The sequence below is a fragment of the Cajanus cajan genome, chromosome 1 (assembly GCF_000230855.2).
Source record: "Cajanus cajan strain Asha chromosome 1, NIPB_CcT2T_4, whole genome shotgun sequence".
Classification (NCBI taxonomy): domain Eukaryota; kingdom Viridiplantae; phylum Streptophyta; class Magnoliopsida; order Fabales; family Fabaceae; genus Cajanus; species Cajanus cajan.
In genome coordinates, this window is record NC_138517.1 from 72,676,257 (window position 1) to 72,698,535 (window position 22,279).

The 22,279-nt window shown below is 28.4% G+C and overlaps 1 protein-coding gene and 1 long non-coding RNA gene across 2 annotated transcripts; one reads left to right on the top strand and one right to left on the bottom strand.

Moving 5' to 3' along the window:
* Positions 1-3,370: 3,370 nt before the first annotated feature.
* Positions 3,371-5,188, top strand: LOC109787779 (UPF0481 protein At3g47200). The gene has a single exon (XM_020346345.3). The coding sequence runs from the start codon at positions 3,435-3,437 to the stop codon at positions 4,905-4,907; it is 1,473 nt and encodes a 490-aa protein (XP_020201934.3). The 5' UTR covers positions 3,371-3,434; the 3' UTR covers positions 4,908-5,188.
* A 1,951-nt stretch (positions 5,189-7,139) lies between these two features.
* On the bottom strand, positions 7,140-8,903 carry LOC145950698 (uncharacterized). The gene is made up of 2 exons (XR_014428567.1): positions 7,788-8,903; positions 7,140-7,436 (listed from the first exon to the last, which is right to left on the bottom strand). It is a non-coding gene; the product is annotated as an uncharacterized LOC145950698 (long non-coding RNA).
* Between the last annotated feature and the right edge of the window lie 13,376 nt (positions 8,904-22,279).

Sequence of the window (22,279 nt, forward strand, 5' to 3'; positions counted from 1 at the left end):
TGCGTGATTGTACTATGATAAGAAGAACAAATTGTTACACACACAAATGTAAAAAAAAATCCCTTTGACATACAAAAAAAAATGATCAATAATGCTTTTGTCTACGAGTTTGTGATCCATGTCTATTTGTACAGGGTTTTTCTAGATAGTCACTACACATGCACCCAAATACTATAGAGGAGTCAAATGAGGTTTTGAATCTCTGGCATGAACCTATTTTATGCTTTCTGAAATCATCCCAAACAAATATAAAAGTTAAAATAACATTAGTAAACACAATTAAGACATTTTAATTGGACTGCCTTTACTACAAGTCATAGTTAGTCTACTCAACTATAAAATAAAGTAACCAAATGTTTATCCCACGGTCTAAACCTCTTTAATGAACACAAAGGCTCGAGTATTAACATCTTGAATGTCTATATATAGCTACCATTTATACCATATCATCTTGAATTAATCGTCTAATGATGTATGGTTGACACTAATGTGTAAATCTTACCCATTAATTAAGGTCACTAACTGCTATGAGGGTTCACGAACATATAGTTCAAAGGTTTAAATGTGGATAATTTGTATGTATATTTATGAAACCTATATTTTGGTTACCATTTTTTGCATAATTTGTATGTATATTTATGAAACCTATATTTTGGTTACCATTTTTTGCTCGTCATAGGTATCTTCTACTTAAATTAGTTAATGATTAATCTCGTTCACAGTATTATAGTTGCAACTGGCCTGAAGGGTTTTTCACAAGTTGAGAATCCATCATGAGATTTTTTATTAATTAAATAGACAGTCAACACTATCAAAATTACTTTTAACCTCCTAGAAAAAAAAAATCCTTTTAACGTACTTTCAACATACGTTTAGCTCTTTCAAATTAAAGGTTATCTAAATAATTTATTAGTATTGATTGGAGAACGTAAATTAGTGGGACAAAAATACAATGTCTGATTTAGACTATTTATAATGATGCCATTAATTAATCAACAATATGTTCACTACTTTTAGTTTTCAACACATAATGTGAATCTGAGAATGAAAACAACTCTGAGCTTTCCTCATTGTTTTTATTTTTAAAAACCATAAAAGAGAATAATTTTAGGAAGCAAATATAAGAAAGCAAGTTAGAAAAACTTTTTTTATTTGTTTATTTCTAGAAATCAAAATTGTTTTTAAAAATAGGAAACAAACACACCTTACTTTTCACAAACTTATTTCTTTTCAAAATTCCTTCTTTCTTTTTCTTACTTATATTACCCTCACCTTTGACCATGTTCTCTACTATTTGTCTCTCTTTCCTCTAATTACTTATCTTATGGCTTGTTAAGTGTCTTTTATTCATGAATTACACTCAATTTTTGGTATTCTTTTTGGATAAATTGTAAATATATATATATATATATATATATATATATGATAATTTAACTCTAATTAGGAAGAATTAAGTTTATATTAAAAGATAGAAGAGTAGTAGAAAATTAATGATGATTTCCCTTATTTTTTTGCAGAAAATTTAGGAAGACAAAATTTCACAGCCATAGTTGTGATTCTGGAGCCATAGCTGTGGAAATCTGGGAAGAAATCAGAAGGTCAGAAAGTTGTAGCTATAGCTGTGGTTCTGCAGCTATAGCTGTGAAAATCTGGAATGCAAATTTAAGGGTCCAGAGACTTGAAGCTAAAGTTGTAGGCTCACAGCTTGAGCCGTGGAACACTGATTATTAAAAGAGCACCAGAGAGTCACAGCCATAGCTGTGAAATTCACAGCTACAACGTTGGAGATTCCTTAAGCTTGAAAGAATTTTCACAACTATGGCTGTGAAACCATAGCTGCAGCCGTGAAGCTTACTTCACCTTGAAGAACTCTCCACAGCCATAACTGTGATTCTACAACTGCAACGGTGAACTTAAAAATTACAATTCCTCCCCTGTTTTGAAGCTAATATAAAAGGGAAACGAAGGAACTTTTGGGAGGAGGAAAAAAACAGAGCAAAAACAATACCAGGAGCACACGAAGGGGGAAGAACAGAGTGGGAACGAAGATTGGGAGGCTGGATCACTTGGGAACGAGGATCAACTCCTTTTCTTCATCTCTTCCTTTGTAATTTCTTCTTCTACTCCTTTGATCTTGTAAATGGCCATGAAGGGCTAAACCTTTTGAGGATTGATCTTGGTGTGTAACTACTAACTCTTCTATTTCTTAAATCTATATATTCATTTCATCCTCGTTACTTGTGCTTGATTATACTTTTAATGTTTGTATTGGCTTGATCACTCGTTGTATGAATTTTTGGTTTTTGAATCCTATTGGAAAACATTTTTGAAAACCCGAACTGAATCTTGCACCCAATCATCTCTTGTTCTAGGGATAGACTTGATATGGTTAGTCACTATTGTTCAAATAATTGTTCTTAATGCAAAATGTTAATTTCAAAACATAGAGGAATCATGTTTTAGATTAATTACTTTAGGATTCAACTTTGAGGAATCTTGTTGGATTACTAAATGAACGTGGAGGTAATGAAATTGAAATCATATTTATTTTAAGAAAATTTAAGAGTTAGCAAGTGCTCCAGGATCCAATCCTTGTTTTATATAATTGTCTTAGAACTTTTACATTTTTGCTAAAATTTTACTTTACGTTATTTCACTCCAAATTATATCAACATCTCTTTATTAATCATTAGAGTAAGAATTACTAATCTCCCAAATTCCTGAAGACGATACTTAAATATTACATCGAAACTTGGTCCACTTGCCAAATGGAGTGTTTGCAAAAACCTCATTGTGGCTACAAATCTTTTCCTATTTTCTTTTCTCACATTTGACTTGGTTCTTTCTATAAAATAAAATAAAATCTTAATGTATAACTTATAATAATAAAAGCTTACTTTTTATAGTCATTATTATCAAATTACTAAATATATAACAAAGTAGTTTTAGATATTTAGAGCAATAAAGAATTTTTTTAATCTTTATTCTTCCTTAAATTTATTAGACAATTAAACATTACAATCTTATTATAGACAAAATTAAAAATCCTCTAATTTATTATCATAATAATTCTTCATTAATTCTTTCATTAAAAATCAATAAAATATATTAATTATAATTTTTATTAATTAATATTATTAAACAATTAATTAGATTATTAAACAATTAGATTAATAATTAATAAAATAATTAAACCGAACATCAATTATAATCGTCGGATGACAATTATTTCCGACACATCAATTCTTCACGCTATTGGCCAACTCTATGTATTTTTACTATTATTTATTGAATTTGAAGCTAAGTAGCTTCCCAAGAATCTTATTTAATTATTTAATGTAGACTTAAAAGTTGACCCGCTGCAAGTGAAAAAGCATTGAGTCCTCACAACGCAGCACAACAAACTAGTTCACAATCCTTTGTCCAACAATACAATGGCATGTAGAAACCTCCTCAGATTTTCGCATCACAACCTCAACACAAGAAAATTCCATGCCACTGCCAACAAACTCACCTCAAATTGGAAGCATCACATGAAAAAAGAGTTAGAAAGTGGAAAACCAGAAGAAAGCAACAACCTCATATGCATATACAAAGTCCCATCAAACATGCGTATGGTCGAACCCAAAGCCTATAGACCCAACAACATCTCAATCGGTCCCTACCATCACGGATCCCCGCACGTGCGAAACATGGAAGCTCTCAAGACAAACTTCTATCGTCGCCTCTTCAACTCTAACAATGGAGCCATACTAGACGAGGCATTCAAGTTCCTCGAGGAACAAGAATCCGACATTCGAAGATGTTACATGGAAGACATCAAACTCAGCAGCGACGAGTTTCTTCAAATGATGCTAATTGATGCCTCTTTCATAATTCAGCTCTTGAGGGATCTTTCAGCGTGTGAATTCAAACAAGTCCCTTGTTTGAATAGATGGATGCTACCCATTATTCGGCGTGAGTTGATTATGCTGGAAAACCAGCTTCCTATGTTTGTTTTGAACAAGCTGTTTGAGTTGACTAGGGTTGATGATGCAACTTCATCACAACCATGCATGAACCTCAAAGCACTTGCTGTTAGATTCTTTTACCCTTTGCTGCATGTGGATTCTGACAATTTTCCAGCTGAATGTGATGAGTTAAGAGGGCTTCACTTTCTGGATCTTCTTAGGTCAAGCATTAGGCCCAAACTAGAAGGAGAAAAGCCCAGAGGGGCCCAACACCACATGGTTCGGTCCGTAACGGAGTTGATGGAGGCTGGTGTGAGGATCAAAGCAGATGAGAGTAGACAATTGCTTGACATAACCTTTGGCAATAAATTGGGTCTTATAATTAAGCAACTCACCATTCCTCCTTTGTACATCAACGATCACAGAGGAACCGCGTTTCGTAACATAGTAGCATTTGAGAAGTGCCACAAAGAGTGCAACCCTGATGTGACAACCTACTTGTTTTTCTTCAATGGTCTCATCAACTCTTCTAATGATGTTTCTCATCTTCACTACAAAGGGGTGCTTCATCATTCCCTAGGCAACGACAACACTGTGTCGGAACTAATCAACAACATTACCAAAGAAATTGTTCGGGACAAGGAAGAGTCTTACTTGTACAATGTGGTCAACGATGCAAATTCTTACTTTGCTTCTATCCGTGCGAGAATAAGAGCTTCGTTGGTGCATCATTATTTGACAAGTTGGGTTGTGGGGATCTCAACTATTGGTGCGTTACTTGCGCTTTACTTCACTTTCATTCAGACCGTGTTTAGTTTTGCAGATGCGTTAGAAGCGTTGGAAAACAAAAGGTTTCGACGTCTCGTCGTGGATGCGTTTTGTATCCCATTTCGTGGTACTCATAGTATTACCAAAGAAGGTGAAAATAGTGACTCTGAAGATGCTGCAACAAATTAGAAAGGTAAACGGAACGTTTTTTATCTTGCAGACTCTGCAGGGAAATTCAATTCGGGATTTATGTAGAGAAATTTCTCGTGATGATAAGATAGCTTGTTAGTTTCTTGAATTAATGTTGAATTGTTGATTGTAGAAGTTTGTTTCAATTATCTTTTTGGGTTAAATTTCATATGTGCAAACAACTTTTGTTTTAAGCAAGTTCCTCTATTCATTTTTTTTTGTCTTCCTATCTCTCATTTGCATGGTAGAGGAAAAGGGAGCAGAGGAAATGGAATTAATAATTAAGTGGCAATTCATTTAATAAGAAATAAGTAAGAAATAGAGTAAAATGTATAGTTGATTAGTAGAGTGTAATAAGGTGAGAATAATATAGGTGAATTAGTATTTTAAAATTGTATTTTATTAAGTTAGATTTTAATGTACAAAAATAATGTATAAAATTATCATTTTAACCTTTGATACATTAATGTATATTTATTTTACAAATAATGCATTATGGTGATAGTCTATTGAAATATGGTAAGTATGGTTCTCAATTTTTATGCATATAATGCAATATCATACAAGATAATGAAATACAGGTGGAATGCATACAATATATTTGAATATAGTCAAACATAAAGTAATATATTTGATCATATTCTAATATGTTATACAACATATAATCAAATATCATACAAAATATAATATTCATATACAATTTAGTTGAATATAATACACAATAAAGATGAAAATAATGAAATATAACTAAGCATAATTGAATATAATTTGTATCATTTTCGATTATAATACACAACAAAGATGCCCATAATGATAGCCTTACATATTTGAATATAATTTCTTCAATTTGAAACCATAGTCGGTTATACTCATGTCAAATTCGATATTTAAACCATAAATCTGTAACTCCATCATATATTTGTTGTAAGCATGAGCAAAGACAAACAGAGGGTAAAGCAACTAGTTATACTTTTGTTGCACTAGATTAGTCATGAGAGTGAAAACAAACATTAGTCACGAAATTAAAAACAAGCAAAGGATGAGTAATTAGTAACGGATAATTGAAATAGAATGATGAACATTAATGTTTTTAGGCTAAATTCCACTTTAATCCCCTCATTTTTTAAGATAATTATTATACATGTAGGTCTCATGTATATTTCACTCAATTTCCCTTCTTTTCACTTTATCAAGCATGCGTATCTTTTTACCATTCCCCTTAATTCTACCCTCCTACTCCTTCCTTCCCTCAAATTTTATGCTGTCAAATAGGAGATTAAATTATATGGTTGGTTGCGTTTTTATTATTATTTTTTTGCAACTAGATCAATAAACAAATAAATAAATATCACTCAACTTGCACAAATACAAATATTTTAATTTTATGAACAACGTTAAAATATCATTACTCATAATTAACACCCACTTGCAAAGCAGATCAACGTGACCCGATTCTTCTTACTACATAGTTAGCAGTTTTTAAAACACGCTTTTCAATAAGGTCCCGTGTCATGCGTGGAAGTGATCATTTTCCCCGAGGAACAACGTTAAAGTCCTCGATCGATTCCTAAATTGTAGAAACATTGTCATTTATAAAATATATTTTCAAATTGTAGAAAAAAGGTAAATTAGGACTTGGATCTTCTAAAATATTTTCACGTAAAATTAGTAAATTGCAATGCTATTCATGCTTTATATTGTATTTTAATGTATTTATTTAATTGCGTTAGAATTATTTTGATACAAACAGTGTAGTCACCTTATTCTACATAGTATTAATTTTATGACAAAATTTAGTAGCAGTTCTTTTAAATGCGCGGTATTATTATTCAGCGAGAATTAAAGTTTTATATTAATAATATATATACTTAAATTTAGGATTTAAAATCTCATTAATATATATTTATATATACTATTTAAGTAAAACTTAAACTCTAAATAAAAAATAGTACCAACAACACATAAAAAATTATAGATAAATTTTCCTTAACTTTATCCTATTCCATTAGAAGTTGAAGGCAATTAGTTAAATCTACCAACCTCCTAATTATTTGAGTAAAGCCCAGAGGGGCCCAATACCACATGGATCGGTCCGTAACGGAGTTGATGGAGGCTGGTGTGAGGATCAAAGCAGATGAGAGAAGACAATTCCTTGACAACTCTAAACATCCAATTTTTGTCTCATTCAATTTCTCTACTAATTTTACTTACTTACTTATCATAATAATTCAATTAGAATAATAATACAATCTAATACAATAAATCAATGATTCAAGAATAAGAATAATTTATAAATCAAATTTACAATCCAATAAAAATGTAAAAAAAAAAAAATCAAAAAAAAAATCAAAAAAATGACAAAGAAAGAAAAAGGAGGCAAAATGTTCCTCTGTACTCAAAATTTCTGTCATCCGATGTTTTTAATCTCCTCCAACAAGCTTTGTTGAGCTTCTCTACCATAGCCACTAACATGTCCTTAAGATCACACTTCTGCCAAATATGCTTCCAAAAGCATAAACTTGGAACTAGCTGCCAAAGAGGGATTAAAATGGTAATGATCAATAATCAAAGGAGTCTATAAATATTGTAACATAACATGAACAAAGAGTTGAAAAAAATATCAAACAAAGAGAACAAAAATGATGAACTATTGAGTGTATGTGGAAAAGATCATAGCCAAGAAGCTAAGAAGACAAACACAATGTGTAATTTTTAGGTATCAATATTCCCTTTAATTTAATTTGTTTTATGTTACTCAGTATTTTGAAATAATGATGTATATAATAAATTGAGGGTTTTATGTACAACACATAAAAATCCAACTTAATAAGCTAAAAAAAGTGGTGGGAAAATAAAAGAAAGGGAGTAAACGGTGCTAACACAGCTAAAGGGGTGGTTCCATGGGTAGTTTTGTGAACGCCACCATGCTTTCTTTTTCTTCTCACTTACGCCCTTGTTGTACGCCTTTACGATAAGTCATCGTGTGGACAAAGCATGGCAAGTGTCACCACGCACTACCATCGGAGGCAATTTCCACCTTCAACTTCTTCTTCACACTCTATTGTATGTGACCATGAACAAAGCATTGTAAGTGACACCGTGCATCGCCGTTGGAGACGACCCTCTTTTTTTTCCTTCGTCTTTCTCTTCTACCACTACCTTCCATTTCCGCTCCGTATGATCTACCATCTTGGCCATATGACATTGTTCATCGATTTGCCTTCATACGTCATCTTCGTCGACGTTTGTGAAGGGAGGCTGCAACCAAAACCCTAGTGGAGTGCATCCCACACCTATCATATCCCTTTCTTTTCTATTTTTAGGACTTTGACAAAATGGCTAAGTGTCATATGATCTTTCCCTTCTTTCTTTCCATTTTGGGCTAAGCATATAGGCTAAGCCCATTTAACAAATAATTAGTTTTTTCTTTTTTCTTTTTTTCTCAAAAAAGTAATCAAAGCTTTTTATATTTTTTTTCTCTTCCTTTTTCTTTTCCCTAATGGTTAAGATAAATTTTACTGAAATAATATATTTTATGATTATAATTATAATACTAGTTTTTTAAAAAAAGAAATTAGTATCATTAATATATATATTTTAGATTCTTACGTAATTTTAGTTTGTTTAGATAATAATAATAATAATATTGATAATTATAATTATAATAATAATGATAATAATAATAATAATAATAATAATAACTATAAGATTCTTTATCAGCATTATTAATAATATCTATTATTTGAAAAATGGATTATTTGAATGTGACATTCTTTTAATTCTAGAGGTTAAAGATGTAAGTTGTGATAATTTGTTATCTTAAAGTTCTTCTTATTTAAATTTAAAATATAATTAAATATAAAAAAATATATTATCACAATATTCAATATAAATATTTGAAATCATTATATATTGAAGATTTTATTGAAGAAATGATTAATTAGACGTGACATCTTTTTTAACCTTTGAATTTAAGATACAAGTTGTGACAACTTAATATCTTTAAAGTTTTCATCCAAAATAAAAATATTTAACCAAAAATCTTTTTAAATATGTATCATAATAATTATAAAATTAAATATCATAAAAAGTTGGCTTTGGTGTACACCTTTATTAGTTTTATATTTTAGGACATATGAGCTATAACAATTCAAAAATCCTAACCTTTTAGAAAAAATAAATAAATAGAAATCAATTAAAAAATTCTAACACATAAATATATTTTACCATAAAACTACGTAACTCTGGTTCTTCATTGTGTAACGTAGTAGGTTAGGTGATTCAGTAGCCCAGAACGGGTCGTTCCAAATTACTAAATTGGCCTATAAAATGTAGTTGAGAACGGGCCTTTCCAAACCCCAAAACGGGCTGTTCTGGAGAGAGTATGAGTCGTTCTGGATGGAGAACGGGCCGTTATGGATGAGTACCAAAACGGGCTGTTCTGATTTCAGAATGAGCCGTTCTGCATGTGGTTTTTGCACATGACGAAGGGGTACAGAACGGGTCGTTCCAGATTCGGAACAGGCCGTTCTGGGCATTCCAAAATTTCTATAAATAGGGGTGTGGGCAGTGAGGAGAATGAGCGGTTTTAGAGAGAAGTTCTAGAGAGAAGGACTCTGGGTTTGTGGACTCCTTTCTCTCTCTAATTTCTCTGTATGATTCTTCTTCTCCTCTAGACCACTAATGTCTTATGTCTTTTCTTGGAATTCAGATTAGGAAGCTTGATTTGGGTGGATTGAAGTTTTGGGTTGAGCTTCGAAGGGAAATTCTACTTCTGTTCAGTGTTTGGCTAATTTGAGCCAATCTTCAGGTGAGGGAAGCTAGAATGTAGGTTGTTTAATTTCAGGAGAGCTAGGGAAGCTTTATGCATGTTGTTCTTTTGTTGAAATAGTTGAGTTGTTGGGTGTTTAAGTTGATTTATGTTGTTTATGTGTAAGTTGACATGATAGATGAATTTTAAATATGTTGTATATATATTGTTGAAGTTGTTTATAAAGTTGTTAAGTTGCATTAAGTTGATATTGTAATGACTATAGTTGTTTAATTAAGTTGTTTGCATGTTGTTAAAATTATTAAAGCTGCATAGTTGTATGATTGAATAAGAAGTTGTCAAGCTGGTATATAATGCCTATTGTTGTATTGTTGTAAGTTGTCTATTGTTGTTAAGATGTCTATTGCTGAAAAGTTGTATGTGGTTAAGTTGTTAAGTTGATTAAGCTGTAATGATAAGTTGTTGATCACTAGGACTAGAGGAGATGTTTTCGAAGTTGCTCATCCCATTGTGCGGATTGAGATAGTTGTGGTGCTTTGAGAGCCCAATTTGTTGAAAACCCTCATTGGGAAGTTGTCCCTTGGAGTGGACATTGTGTTGTTCTCCTCTAGGACTTAGTTGATCCCGTGTGTGGGCAAGGTCGAGGCACACGTGTATAAAGCGACTACGGTATAGGGGCCAGGCCGAGCTATACGGATTACAAGCGGACAGATGTTTATTATTGTAAAGTTGTTATGGTGTCTATTGTTGTAAAGTTGAAAAGTTGGGGACATATGGTGAAGATATATGTCATATGTTGAGATACATAGTACTAAGGTGATAAGTTGAAAGTTGTTTTAAAGTTGAAAGTTGTTTTAAAGTTGAAAGTTGTTTTAAAGTTGAAAGTTGTTTTAAAGTTGAATCCCTTAGTACTGTGTGGGCGACATGGAAATAGTCAATCCATGTCATGGTTGAATGACCAATTTGAGTAAGGTATCTAGTTAGAGATGTAGTCTTTAACTAGGTACTGGAGGGTGCGTGGTACTTAGAGGACAGTGGGTGGGCTAACTCCACATGTGGATTGGTGAGGCTAGCCAAGGCCGTGGTAGGCTCATACCACTACAAGAAAAAGTTAAATTTTCGACGGAAATTTTCGACTGAATTTTAACTGATGGAATTTTCGACGGAATTTTCGACGGATTTAAATCTGTCTGAAATTTTCGATGGAATTTTCGACGGATTTAAATCCGTCTGAAATTTCTGACGGAATTTCCCACGGATTTAAATCCGTCTGAAATTTTTGACAGAATTTCCGACGGATTTAAACCCGTATGAAATTATTAAATACACTACAAGAAAAATGTAAATTTCCGACGGAAAATTTCTGACGGATATGGATCCGTCGGAAATTTTCGACGGATTTATATTTCCGTCGAAAATTTCCGACAGAATTTTTTGTCGGAAATTTTCCGTCGGAAATTTCCGACAGAAATATAAATCCGTCGGAAATTTCCGATAGAAACTTTCCGACGGAAAATTTCGTCGGAAATTTCCGACGGAAAAATAAATCCGTCAGAAATTTCTGCCGGAAAATTTCCGACGGAATTATTCCGTCAAAAATTTCCGACGGAATTTTCTGTCGGAAATTTCCGTCAGAATTTTCCGTCGGAAATCTTATTTTTAATTTCTTTTTAATTTCTTTTTTTAATTTCTTATTTTTAATTTATTATTTTTAATTTCTTATATATATTTGTAGTATTAAAAATTTTATATATCTTTTAAAGGTATAAATGTATATTATAATTATTTATTACAAGTTTTTTATATCTACGATTAGTATTAAAGATGAAAATAAATTAGGTTATACTATATTTTATTATAATTTACTTGGTTTGAACCTAACTTTCTTTAAAAATATATATTTTAAGTGTGACTTATTTATCTATCATAGATAATTTTTAAATATTTGGGTAGAACTACAATTATATAGACTTTTATTTTATAATAATTTAACACTATTAAAAATATAAAAATCTATATGTTAAATTTATAAAAATAAAGTTTAATTTATTTATGATATAAATCTGTTTTTAATATCTAATATATATTTTTAGATGATAATTTATTTTAAAATATATCTTATAATAACAATTCTAAATAGAATATAAATCTTATGATTTTTCTTATTTTGATTTTTTTAATCAATGTATACAATTTTACAATTTTGATTTTTTCAATCAACGTATACAATAAATAAAAAACACAAAAGAAAAACATGCATGCTACAAATTTTATTTTATCAAAAAATTATTTGTTTTAATATATTACATTATATATGTGAATATTAAGACATATATATATATATACATATATATTATAATTAAACTTTTTTTAAAAATTAATTCATTATTAAGAAATTTTTTTTATCAAATGAGAATTAATTTCCTTCAAAAATTTGACAGATATCAAATAAATAAACATTTTTTCTGAATCTATATATTTATTTTATTAGAATATAATTTTTATTTTTTAAAATATATTATTTTTTTAGATAAAAAATTATGTATATGTCAAATAGTAGTGAGGGCAAGTGCCTCACTATTCCAAACGTGCAGCTGTCGCTCTATATATATGTATGTGTGTATATATATATATATATATATATATATATATATATATATATATATATATATATAATATAAGGGGTTATAATTATATCCGTGTAACTTTTACTAAGTATTATGCCGCTCTATAACTTTATATTAAATGTGAATTTTGTAAATCCAACCGTTAAATTGAAAGTTCATATCACTTTATACGTGTATATCAAGTTTTGTTAAAATTGAACAACAACTGGAAGATAATCCAAGTGTTCATATTTTAGTGTATTTTGAAATGAATATATTACATCAATTTTGTTTTATAAAAATGAAGTATCAAATCATCTTGGATTAATATAAAGTTTTGTATATATAATCTATAAGAGATATGAACTTTCAATCTAACAGTTGGATTTACCAAATTCACATTTAATATAAAGTTATTGAGCGGTGTAATACATTGTAAAAGTCGCATTTAATATATATATATATATATATATATATATATATATATATATATATATATATATATGAGGGGGGTTATAATTACAATGGTATAAATTTTACTAAGTGTTACACCGCTCAATAACTTTATATTAAATGTGAATTTTGTAAATTCAACCGTTAAATTAAAAATATTTTACTCTTAAATCATATATATATATAGACACACACACACACACACACACACACACACACACACACACATATATATATATATATATATATATATATATATATATATATATATATATATATATATACATGAGGGGAGCTATAATTACAATGGTATTAATTTTACTAAGTGTTACACCGCTCAATAACTTTATATTAAATGTGAATTTTGTAAATTTAACCGTTCAATTGAAAATCTTTTACTCTTAAATCATATATACAAAATGTTATATTAATCGAAGATGATTTTTTATAAAATAAAATTAAATCTGTCGAAAAATTTATATTTTTGATGAGAAAATTTTTGTAAGAAAAGTTATATTATTGATAGAATATTTCAGACAAATTTATATTTGTCGAAAATGTAAGAACTGGTTTTAAATTTGATATGAAAATATTATGATATAATTAGATAAGATTTTAAGTTAGTATTTTATTAATGGTTGATAATTAAAAAATAAAACATGGATAAATACATTATTTGAATTTTATATGTTTGATTTAAGATAACTTACAAAATAACTCTTGGTAAAGTTATTCCGCTCAATAACTCATGGTGTGTTGAATTTCATCGATCCAATTAATTGTTAAATTAAAAGTTATTAAATTTTACTAATAATTGATATAAAAAATTAATTAGTTTTGGAATAAATTATTTGCTAATTAACAATATAATTGAAATATTAATTATTTTAAATTATTTAACTAAAATCTTATTGACAATTTATTATATGATCTTAATATTTTTGTATAACTAATATCTGGTTTTAAATTTGATATGAAAATATTATATATAATTAGATAAGATTTTAAGTTAGTATTTTATTAATAGTTGATAATTAGAAAAAAAAATAAGGATAAATACATTTTTTAAATTTTATATGTTTGATTTAAGGTAAATAAATATATTAAATTAATTAATAATTTATTTAAAATATTAAAATTTAATTTATAAGTATGTAATAAATAAATATTTATAATTTTATAAATTATATTATCATTATAAATTATAAAATTAAATAATTTAAATTATAATTTTAAATAAAAGTAAGTAGATGTTAATTATAAAAGTAAGTACATATAAATAAAGAATAATTAAATATATTATTATTATTATTATTATTATTATTGTTATTATTATTATTATTCGTAATATAAAATTATTATATATTATTGTTATAGTACAAATATGAGATTGTATATTTGAGGATGACTTAAATGAATTAATTTGTACAAGTTATACTGACAACATACATAGACATTTCGGTAGCTTACTCATCAGAACTTCACAGTTAAGTGTGCTTGACCTGGAGTAGTACTGGGATGGGTGACCTTCTGGGAAGTCTCCCAGAAATTGCACAAGTAAGAATAAAACACGCTAAACAGTGAAATATTGTGAAATAGAACCCTTGAGAAGCCAAATATGAGAGTTGTTACATTAATAAATTTATTAAAATTAAAAAAAAATTATAATTTCCGACGGATTTTTCCGTCGGAAAATTTGACAGCAATTTCTGACGGATTTTTCTGTCGGAAATTTTGACAGCAATTTCTGACGGATTTTTCCGTCGGAAATTTCTGACGGAATTTTTGGACAGAATTTTCTGTCGGAAAATTCCGTCGGAAAAATTATTTCCGACGGATTTTTTTTCCGACGCCACTTTTTCCGACGAATTGAAATCCGTCGGAAATCCGTCGGAAAAAGCAAAATCCGTCAGAAATTTACCTATTTCCGTCGGAAATCAGCATTTTTCTTGTAGTGATAAAATATAAGCCAATTATTTTTCAAATGCAAGCAATCCTGATCCCATCGATACACATAACAATGCACTATATAATATTTTCATTATTATATGGGTGTTTTCAAAATATAAATATATTATAATGAATAAGATAAATATAAATCAGAGTGAGTGAGGTATGACTTACCTATATATAATTATATGTTTAGGTTATTATAAATTATAAACTAATTAGCGTAAATGTGTTTTTTTTACTTATCTCGAAAAACACCAACACATGACGTCCAGATTTAAGAATAACATATCTTTTCTTTAATTTTTAAAAATCACTCATCTCTTTGAAAATAACGTTATTAATTAAATAAGGGGAAAAAAAGTTAAATTATATTCTGCAAATCATATATATGTATCTATCATTTATTTCTAAATTACATCCAATATTATGTCATTTTCATGAAAACTTTCATTGGTCTTCAATTTTGAAAATAAGATTTTTTTCAATTCATTTTTAAAATTATTACTTAAATTTAATATATTTTTTAAATCATAGTGTGCATGATATTTAAAATAAATTTCAAAAAAGTTGAAATAATGAAATAAGAGATCAAATCTCATTTAATTATTGATATTTGTATTAACAAATTATTTCACTTAATAGTATATAAATAGTATTATCTTATATAAGTAGTTGTATGTGCCACTTAAATAAATAAATAAGAAAATTAATACTCACTTAAAAATTTGAGAAAAGATATACGTATGACGTTATTGAGAAAAACTTCAAGTAGGGGTTAATGAAATTTTTTCTAGATTAAATCTTCTTTATTTAAAACTTAAAACATTAAAATTAAAATAATTACACTAAATAATTATTTTTGTTCCTAATAAATGATTGATTTAAAAATCTCTCTTTAAGTTGTAGTAATTTCTTAAATTTACATTTTATTAATTTCTGAATTTTATATTTAAGTAAATCAGTAAAATACAAAGTAACGAGTATAAATATGAGTATTTAAAACTTCAATGAATCTATATATAGAAAGTAGAGATAAAGATAGAGAAAATGAATGGAAGAAAAATAGTTAAATATATAGTTGTTTGATTATCTATAGTAATAGATAAAGGAAAATATACGTCATCTTTTAACTAATTTTGTCTAAAAAATAATAGATAATCATACCCTTAACTGATTTTTATTTTATATATTCTAATTTTATTTGTAATAATATGATTATATATTTAATTAGTTTAATTTTAATAATTTTTTAAGTATATTTTTGTCTTTTCACTTAAAATATTTGAATTTCTATATTTTAATTTGAATTATTTTTTAAGTATATTTTTGTCTTTTTGTCTTAAATTTTTGAATTTCTATATTTTAATTTAATAATTTTTATTTCTATTATTTATTAATTCTTTTCTTTTTTAATGTTTTATAACATTATTAAAATTTTATAATTTTAATTTTTATAATTTTGTCTTACTTTTTATTTTATAAATATAATTTGGATTCTTCATTTTATAATTAAATTAATTTTTTTTTAGATTTTTTATGGGTTTACATTCTAAGAATGTATTGAAACCCCTTAATCTTTGATTATTAGATAGCAACAACATGAATATTCTGATTATTAGACATTATGTTATAATTCTACTAATCGTACTATATGTTATTTTTAAATTTGAACTCTTAAACTTTATTTGTTATGTATGACATTTTATTTTGTATGAATGAACTTGTTTTGATTTAATAATTATGATTGATTTAATATCTTTAAATAGGATAATTATTTAATACAATTTTGAATTTTAAAAAAAGAATTTTTCACAGAATTTCCCACGGATTTATCCGTGGGTAATTTCCCACAGACTAATCCGTGGGAAATTACCCACGGATAAATCCGTGGGAAATTCTGTGAAAAGTTATTTTTTTTAAAGTTCAAAATTGTATTAAATAATTATCTTATTTAAAGATATTAAATCAATCATAATTATGTAAATCAAAACAAGTTCATTCATACAAAATAAAATGTCATACATAACAAATAAAGTTTAGGAGTTCAAATTTAAAAATAACATATAGTATGATCAGTAGAATTATAATATAATGTCTAATAATAAGAATATCCATGTTGTTGCTATCTAAATCAAAGATTGAGGGGTTTCAATACATTCTTAGAATGTAAACTCATAAAAAATTTAAAAAAATTAATTTAATTATAAAATGAATAATCTAAATTATATTTATAAAATAAAAAGTAGCATAAAATTAGAGAGATTAAAATTATAAAATTTTAATAATGTTATAAAACATTAACAAAGAAAAGAATAATAAATAATAGAAATAAAAATTTATTAAAATTACAATATAGAAATTCAAAAATTTAAGACATAAAGACAAAAATATACTTAAAAAATAATTCAAATTAAAATATAGAAATTCAAATATTTTAAGTGAAAAAACAAAAATATACTTAAAAAATTATTAAAATTAAACTATTTAAATATATAATCATATTATTACAAATAAAATTAGAATATATAAAATAAAAATAAGTTAAGGGTATGATTATCTATTATTTTTTAGACAAAATCAGTTACAAGATGATGTATAATTAATTAAAGATAAATCCTCTTAGAACGAATGTTATAAGGTGTTAGTACCTTTCCTATCTCTCAAACTCAAAATTTAATTTTCAAAGGTCATTTTTAATATAATATTTTTTCAATATTTTCCTAAAATAAATATTAGTGACAATTTCATTATTTTTAATTTATTTTCACCGTTCTGTGGTGACATGTGTTGATACAATAACCTTTGACAAAAAAAAAAATGGGGTTTTCTAACGAGGGAACTCACTATTCCTCCTTTTAACATGAACGACCACAAAAGAACTGTGTTTCGCAACATAGTAGCATTCGAGATGTGCCACAAAGAGTGCAACCCTGATGTAACAATCCTATATAATATATTATTTATTTAAATACAATTAAAAACTTGTATAAATTAAACTACATATGATAAACTTTATAAGGTATGTTAAATAAATCTCATAACCAAAGTAAATTTCAATACTTTTATAAACAACATAACCGATGTAAAATACATAATCATCGGAAACTACATAAACATATGCATCTTTAAATTAAAATAAATAAAACAATAAGTTACAAGTTATTATAAATACTCGAGAAATGTGTAGCCCAACATGTGAAAATGGACACAAGTTGTTAATATCTATAAATTTATATATATTGGTGGTTAAATCTTACATGATCAACACTCATATTACATTTAAATATGTATTTTAGATTTTAAATATATTACCTAATTTCATGAGTCAATAATATCCACAAAGATAGTTATGAAAATCTGCTTATCCTGTAATGTGACACCCTCTACCCCAACATTAATAAACAATAAATGTAAACAATAATTTTTTTTTCTTCTTCTTGAGAGAATAAAATCTTTTATAGATGACAACCTTTTTTATGGATAAAATAATTGTCTCAATTATCATAAGGTAGAAGATTCACATTCGTAACTCATAAATCATAAAAAGGTCAACACGTAAGTGTCAAAACTCAAGAAATCATATAAAGAAAAATATAGATTATTTCCAGCAAAGGTGGTAGTGCCTCCTAATTAGGAATTATTTTATAACTTTAAAATCATGTAATAAAATAGTACGACAAAGATGTACATTTTGGTCTTTTCTCAAGAACGTTCAAAATTACAAAAGAAGAGAAAATTAAAGCTTTTAAAACAATAACATCCCAAAAACAAGCCTAGCTATGCCTGATGTCACATCCTATCAGAGCATGCCCAACTGAAGCCTTAAGCCTCATCACCAACATCCTCATGATGCTGATCTCCTGCAACATAATTTAAACATATACAAGAACAACAAGGGAGTGAGAAATATCTCACTCAGTTTCAGGTGAAGAAATAAAGGTTAGATAGCACACACACGTACAACATATATAAGTCACATGTACACAATACACATAAAATAATCAATATCACATATATACTCATTTATCATGCTATGCTGTCATGAACTCGACTCATAAATGCATGCATGTGGCGCCATAAGGAAGTTTCACAATTCATCACTGGTGACCCTAAGGCACACCTGTACAACTGTCGGTGACCCTAAGGTATACCTTGTTAGCATGTTACAACTGTCGATGACCCTAAGGTACACCTTGTTAGCATATCACAACTGTCGGTGACCCTAAGGTACACCTTGTTAGCATATCACAACTGTCGGTGATCCTAAGGTACACCTTGTTAGCATATCACAACTGTCGGTGACCCTAAGGTATACATCTTGTTAACATCACTGGTATGCGGCCTCAATAGCACACCTGGAGTAATATATGCATATGATGCATGTCACACATTCATTATTTCATTAACTCAACATTTAACTTATTACAAAATTTCATTTAGTATATCATATCATCATTTTTTTCATATTCTTATAATCACAACTTGTCTCAATAGTCCATTCTTAGGTCTCATGTCTTGTCCATATTTCACATGGTCATGTCATAAATACTCCTCATAAGGTCCGCATAGGAATTCACAGAGAACATTCTTTTTCATATTAAAACTTATTTATTTTTAGCATTAATTCCATATTCATTTATTACTTTCAAGGAACAAAGTAACAAGGAACAAAGTAACAAGGAACAAAGTAGACCGAATAGAAAAAACAGAATAACAGACAAGGGATTGGAGGCCAATCCGACAATCAAACTATCCAACAATTATCCCCACACCCCCGAGCGAGGTTTCTCACTCCCTCCCTTACCTGGATAAGCGGAGTTGAAACTTGGGCAGGGCCTCCTCTTCTGGATTCCCTCTTTCTTTCCCTCTTTATTTCTCTTTCTCTTTCTCTCTCTCTCTCTCTCTTTTTCTCTCTCTAAAATTTTCACTTCTTACTGAATATAAATTTTTTCACCCCTTGCCCCTATTTATAGGCAACCTGGTGTACCCGGAACGGCCCGTATTGAATTCGGAACGGCCCGTTCCGGATCCTTCGAATCTGTGCAAAATTTTCAACTGGAACGGCCCGTTCCAAAATCGGAACGGCCCGTTCTAAAATCAGAACGGCCCGTTCTGGGGTTCGTGTTAACACTGATTGACCATAAGCAGAATGACCCATTTCTAACTTAACTTTTTAGGCGTTTTAAGAAATCCATAACGGCCCGTTTCCCTTTGGGAACGGCCCGTTCTGGGAAACCCAAAAATGTGCCTTTTACAAATTTGAAACGGCCCGTTCCACTTTTGGAACGGCCCGTTCTACTGCTTCAAAAACAACTTATTTTCTTTGTTTGGAATGGCCCGTTCCAATTTTGGAACAGCCCGTTCCGGCGTAAAAATAAAATTTTACAATTTTTTTTCACAAATAATTGAAATTATTAAAAACCCTTACAATATTTTATAAAAACCCCTTTTAATTAACTAAAATAAATATATGAAAATAAATAATAATCAACATTGTATGAGTAGAAAATTCAGGTGTTACATGTAATATCCACATTCATTGCTACTTGGTTATCTTGGGTACTACAAATTTAATATATACAATGCGAATGTATTTTAAATAACAATTATGAATGTGTGTTTGACAATTAACTTACATTTGACACAAAATATGAAAGCTTCTTCCTAGATGTAATTGATGCCTCTAGTAACCTCAAATGTGTTTTCATAGCTTTTATGATAAACAATGAAAATTAAAGTGTTAATTATTAAATTTCTTGTTATGAAAATATATGACAAAGAAAATTTATTAAAATTAGGAACTTATGAATCAATTATGTTCTTAAAGGCCAAAGTGTTTGTCTTCTTGTGCAAAATACAAGAGAACCATAAGAGATTGATGAGGAGCAATAACTATCAAAGGTCAATTACTCCTTATTTTGTAACAATATTAGTAACAAGTAATTGTGTGTGTGTGATTATACTACAATTAGAAGAACAAATCGTTACACAAACAAATGTCAAAAACTCCCTCTAACATAAAAAAAATGGTCAATAATGCTTCTGCTTATGACTTTTTGAGCCATGTCTATCTATATAGGGTTTCTTAAGATAGTCACTACGATTGCACCCAAATATTGAATAGGAGTCCACTAAGGTTCTGAATCCCTGGCATGAACCGATTTATGCTTTTTTAAATCATCCTAAACAAATGTAAAAGTCAAAATAACATTAGTAAACACAATTAAGGCATTTTAATTGGATTGCCTTCACTACAAGTCATAGTTAGTCTACTCAACCATAAAATAAAGTAACCAAAGGTTTGCCCCATGGTCTAAACCTTCTCGATGAACACAGAGACTCGAGTATTAACATCTCGAACGTCTATATATAGCTACCATATATACCATATCATCTTGAATCGTCTAATGATGTATGATTGAGACTAATGTTTAAATCTTACCTAATTAAGGTCACTAATTGCTATGAGGGTTCACAAACATATAACTCAACGGTTTAAATGTGTATGATTTGTGTGTGTGTCTATATATATATATATATATATATATATATATATATAGGAGAGATCCATTTATTCTAGAAGTAAGTCTACCTAGACTTGCTTCATTCAATAATTCATGCTCTATATCAAATTTCAATGATCTAACCGTTGAATTTAAAGTTCTTAATGCATAGATTAAATCTGTGAATTTTAAAAAAATTTGAAAACCATTTGATACTTTGTTTCATTAATTCAAATTGACGGTAACATATTTTTATGATTATCCGTCAATTTGACTTAATGAAACGAAGTATCAAATGATTTTGAAATATTTTTAAAATTTGCAGATGTGGAAGAAAATATGCACAAAGTTTTGATGATGCCAAAGCATTGAAGAAAATAAAGGTCAAGTTAAAGCAAGCTGATCAAGAAGCAAGATCTTAAGTAATAACTAGATAAGTCTTGACTGCTTAGCTTAGTATGTAAAATGAACTTTTAGAATTTGCAAATTTGACTTGGCCATTAAAATAAGAATTTCAAGAAATCCTAAACTTAATACTTTTGAATATAAGAATAAGTTGTTTGAAAAGAAAGCAAAAAGAGTATTCAAAAGATTAAATAAAAATATTTTTAACTGGAAAATAGAAGCTCTTTATATCTTAGGTTTTCATAAGCCAAAACAAGTGACATGTTTCTGGTAATTGATTACCACTTGCTGTAATCGATTACCAGAGAAAGAAAACCTTTCAAAATGTTAAAATGCTCTCTGGTAATCGATTACCACTGACTGTAATCGATTACCAGAAGAGAAATTTCAAAATTCGAATTTGAACTATATAACGTTTCAAACATTTTGAACTTAAACCATTGTAATCGATTACCAAGTCTTGTAATTGATTACCAGAGTCTATTTTCTGAAAAATTATAGAGAGTTACAACTCTTCATGAAAAGACATAACTCAAGATACAATTGTCTATAAATACCTATAATTTTTCAGAGAAAGGTGACGAACTCTATTTGTGAAAATAATCTTTACAAATCACTTGGCCAAAATCATTTGCAAAATCTCTAAGGAGTTCATCAAAGATCATGAAAGTGTAATATCCA

What these genes read in the sequence shown, in the direction of transcription:
- LOC109787779 (XM_020346345.3), top strand. Translation starts at nt 3,435, where the DNA reads ATGGCATGTAGAAACCTCCTCAGATTTTCGCATCACAACCTCAACACA.